The sequence below is a fragment of the Halyomorpha halys genome, unplaced genomic scaffold (genome assembly GCF_000696795.3).
Source record: "Halyomorpha halys isolate HHAL.00 unplaced genomic scaffold, Hhal_1.1 Scaffold1198.1, whole genome shotgun sequence".
Lineage (NCBI taxonomy): Eukaryota > Metazoa > Arthropoda > Insecta > Hemiptera > Pentatomidae > Halyomorpha > Halyomorpha halys.
This window is the reverse complement of record NW_027116338.1, coordinates 262,673-267,445: the sequence shown is the minus strand read 5'-3', so window position 1 is coordinate 267,445 and position 4,773 is coordinate 262,673. Positions and strand designations below refer to the sequence as shown.

Genomic DNA, 4,773 nt, shown 5'->3' with positions numbered 1-4,773 from the left:
AATTTAACTTACTATAAAGTAGTTTATGACACTTATCTTCGTAGGGGTAGTAGTTTTTATGATATTCACATATGAATATAAATTTGGCAAATAAAAATTTGTCCAAACAACTATAAATCAATTTATTTTAGCAAATTTCATGTAAACTATTACTCCTACAAAGATAAGCATCTTAAACTATTTTATAGCTCATTAAACTAGCTTTATTTTGAGTGCTAATAGATATCTGTACGTCATATGGTTTTTGAGATATACATTTTTCAAAATAAATTCACTAACTACTGATCTTTCAGTACGTCCCATACAACATTTTTATGAAATGTTACTTTTTAAAAAGCTTTATCTTGAAAACTATTTAACGTAGAGTTATTTACGTCATTTTTATTCCCTCTACCTATACTTTGCAGACTCATAAATTTTGACTATTAATTATACATAGTTTTCATTAAAGTAATCACAAATTGGGGTGAGATAACTGCCTTTAGGCTCCTCTTGACTCGTATTATTTGCCTCGGAAACATGGGACATTGACATCTTACTCTACCAAAGACTATTAGCCGAGGAAATGGAGAGTGGCGAGAAAATGCATACGTGAAAAAAAAAATGAATGAATACGAGAACTGATGGAAGTGGAAAAGAACACATTTTCAACTATAAAACAAAAATGATTTTGTTGGTTTAGACATTTCCAAAGAGTGTCTGCGGATAATACTGCCAAAGATAATTATGGAATGGGAAGTAGGAGGAAGAAAACAAGACACAGTAAAATGAAAAAAATGAGGAGGAAGAAAGGTTGGACCAAGGCATCAGTGAAAAGCATGAAACGAAGAAGAATAAAAAAAATTAAGATATTTAAGTTAAGGAAAAGCACGTTAGTGGAAAATTTATTTGTAAAAAAATATAATAATATAATTGTATCTGTTTATCCCTAGATGGATAATTGAAAAAGCTAGTGAGTGTTAAGCTGGGTCAGACAAATAAATGAAACTATTTGGTATTTGCTTATTATTCTGTCAACAATATACTCCGATGTTTTTGCTATAACCTACACTATAATCTTTATTATGTGTTCTGTTTACTGATATTTTATTTTCATCCTCGCTTTTCATTGCAAAAATTATCGAAAATAAGAGAAGTTATTTTTTGCTTAAGAAAATGCACAAAACATTATGGAACTTTTGGGAATATTCCGTCGAAGAAGATGTGTGAGAATAGGCATTTACTTAATACCAGACAAGCATTGGAGGTGTAATGTTAAAAATTCTGCGGAAATAGTTGTTAAATCGGATATCAAAAAAAAAAAAAAAAAAAAAAATTATTTAAACAACTGATAGTAACGTTTACAACCGAATTATGATTCCTTGTATGCTGGCATTAATTATTGTTTTAATAAAGGAATTTTCGTAATGAAATATTAATTAAATTTAATTCTTAACCCCACAACAACAATTCTCATACATATGAATCTGACGGTATCAAGTTCTAAGCCTTAACAATAATATTTATTCTTGTAAATGTAAATAAACAAAAATTACAGAGTAATGAAATGAAGGAACGAAGATATTCTCAGATATAGCAGGGACTGTGTACCAGCTATATCTCATAATAAATTAAAAAATAGCATTGCAACTTAATGTTGTTAAAAATCAAAAATACGTACATGATAGTAATGGTAAATATAAACTGAAATACAAAATAAAAGTTGACTTTGATAATTAATTTATTAAATTAGTTAAAAAGCTAAAGATTAATTTAAACAGATTTATAAAACTCAAACTCATAATTTTATTTATAAATTTATTAGGATTATTTTTATTTCATTTAAAAACTAAGAATTAATTTCAATTTTCCCTACTTAGGCTAGAAAAAATCAACGACCTAAAGAATAAATCGACAATTCTCTCCGGAAATGTATATTATGTGTAAAAATATTAAGATTAAAAACTTAATTTATTTTTTTCCGGATTCCTAAAAAACCGAAAAGCAAAAGACACAGATTAGTAAGTTTCATTACGCGTTTGTTAAATAAATGGGATGTGATACAGCGCTTTTTCTACAGTTGCTACTCTAAGGTTTACAATGATATACATAGCTGTGATTTGATGGGCCCATTCTGTGAGAAATACTACTATGTAAGAATTTGGAGTTGAGAGGCCTTCGGGAAAAAAAAACAAGAAAAAAAAGTTTTATAATATTTGTTTAAAGAAAATGACAACTTATAATTATACTTTGGAACTAAACAAAAATATTTTTATTATCCCTAGACCATTGCGACTAATAGTAGCTATAAATTATTGAAATTTACTGTACCCATTAATGTATATTAGAAGTTATAAAAAATGAAATAATGAGAGATACAAAAACAGTAAGAGGTGGAAAATTATATCCAAGCACCGAAACGATGATTCGAACGCTATCTGTCGTCAGAACCAAAAACCTCAAATAAAATCTTTTTACTATCAATAGAAATACTAACGTCAAGTTTAGGTAACTCACCTAATCAATTTTAATTAATTTTGTAAATTACCACTTTTTAAGAGTCAAGACGCTATGATACTAGTTCTGTCATTGTGACATACTTGAGGAACAATCACCAAAACCACACAGTAAAATAACTAAGGTTTTAGGTGAATCTTTTAACTGTTATATTCCGAGAGCTGGGAATTTGATACGGAATGATCCCTAATTGTTTTTGCTTTTTTTAGTTTGTATTTGTTTGATTTTTGTATGATCGTTTTAGATAGCGAATATATCTTAAAAACTACCAACAACACTAGAAAATCTTGAATATATAAATATATGATAGTTTACTAAATTCATTCAAATACAGTGCCATTATTCATTCGAATTTTATAATAAAAGTACTGCTAGGATTTTCCTCCTTTCTCTCTCATAAAGTTTCAATCAGCACAAATACAAATGCCGAAAGTTGCTTGGAAATTTCCATTTAAATTCAGGATATGTTCCCTCCGAGCTGCACTAGATTGTTCGGCATTTTCAATAAAGTGAATTATTAAACTTTGTCAGATAGTTCAGAGTCTGCTAGCTCCAACTAATGTTCTAACCCTTTTCATGATTCCTGGAATCCTGATCCAAAGGAATTAAATAATTTTAACAATCGGTTTCTTTCGAAATGCAACTCCATTGTAAAACAAAGAATATTTAGGTGGTAAAAATATATGGTTAGATGGTAATTGATTCTTCGTAAGGTATCGGGAACATAAATCGGCCATTAATTGATTTCATAGAAAGCATTATTCAAGCGCAGGAAAATGGCAATATTGGATGATGAAATATCAGTCGATGTTTTACCTTGCGGAATGGGACTGAATTTAAGTGCTCCTGGAATAGCTGAAATGAAAGAAATCATGAAAAGTGTTGAGTATATTAAAATGTAACGTTCATGATTTTGCAAAAGAATTCCTTGTAAAGCCTTTTTATTCTGAACCCATAATTTCCTTAGGTAAAAATAATGCCCTTTTCTTGATAGCTAAAGGCAGATTTTCTAACTACATTGAAAAAATATCAAAATAAAAAAAGTTTATAGATAAGTATTCTTTCTCACCATTTCCACTAGATAAATAGGTAAATCGTTAACAGAGTATCATTGCATAATTAAAAAAATGAATTGTAACAAAATCTTATTGGTAACGGATCGAGAAAGGTATAAAATTATAAATCAGAGAGCAAAATAGCAACCTTAATTTCAAAATATCCTTTCTATCAAAATTAAGTTTTGGTGAATCATGAAGCATAATCCATCTATTATCTATTGGGAGAATTAGATATAAAAAAGTAGTTTGACTAGCGAGTTTTAAAATCGCTTTTTGTTCTTAAAGCAAACAACAGATAATCAACTCATCACATTTAATTTGCCTTATATAAAAAATGTTTTGAAATTCGTTTCGCTATATGTGATATTGTTCCGTAGACGGATTGAGGTACCTTCAACCTATCCAGCTAAATCCAGTTTGGACGGATGGGATAAACAGTAGTTGGAAATGAATTAGCGATAAATACACCGTCAGACTAAACAGGCGGAGATGACATAAAAACACAGGTCGGGTTGGAAGAACAAGGACAATAGGTATTTTAACAATAGCACGGTTATCTAAGGACGTCCGTGGAATAGCACGGGTCATCACAACCTTATCATTAATTTTACGTAGAGCAGATTTTTACTAAAGGTTGAAATATTTTCAAGATTAGGAGAGATTTGAATCCCGTTACACTCAGAGCAAACACAGAAGAATCGCCTTTCAGTAGTAATGTTAAAAAAGTAATAACAAATATATTGTCAGTCCAATGCCAATGTGGTGTATCAGAAACTTCTAATAGAATCGAGTTTGAATTATGATTGCAGATTTAATGTAGCAGATAATTTGTAATTTTGTTATACCGAAATTGATTATTGGGGGTTTTAATTAATTTCGTGATATATTCAATAAGTCTATTTGGTAAGTGAATAGATAACCATATTTAAGATGAAAAAAACAAGGAAGGTAAAATATGCATAACGTAACAGGTTTAATTAGAAAGTAAATTTCATTATGAATTTAATATTACTTGAACAAATTCATAAGTCGATAGTATTACAGATCATTTTTTAAATTTATTTTTTGTTTTATTTAAGAGAATTAATACAATCTGCCATAAATTAAGGGCATTAAGAATTAGTGTTAAAATATAACATTCATACAATTTATACAGATATAGAAGAGGAGAAAATAGAAAAAAAAAATGCAAATATTAACAATTAAAAAAAAATTATTT

General features: G+C 28.7%; 1 protein-coding gene across 6 annotated transcripts in view; it reads right to left on the bottom strand.

Moving 5' to 3' along the window:
- Positions 1–4,773, bottom strand: part of LOC106688768 (sodium/hydrogen exchanger 9B2) — a 182,035-nt gene that overhangs the window by 21,790 nt on the left and 155,472 nt on the right. Inside the window, exon 10 of one of the 6 annotated variants that reach the window (XM_067053140.1) lies at positions 2,855–3,351. The exons of the other annotated variants lie outside the window; for them this stretch is intronic. Within the exon in view, the coding sequence (XP_066909241.1) occupies positions 3,259–3,351 (93 nt within the window). The 3' untranslated portion in view covers positions 2,855–3,258. Of the gene's footprint in view, positions 1–2,854; positions 3,352–4,773 lie in introns of those variants that run through there. 6 annotated transcript variants of the gene reach the window in all.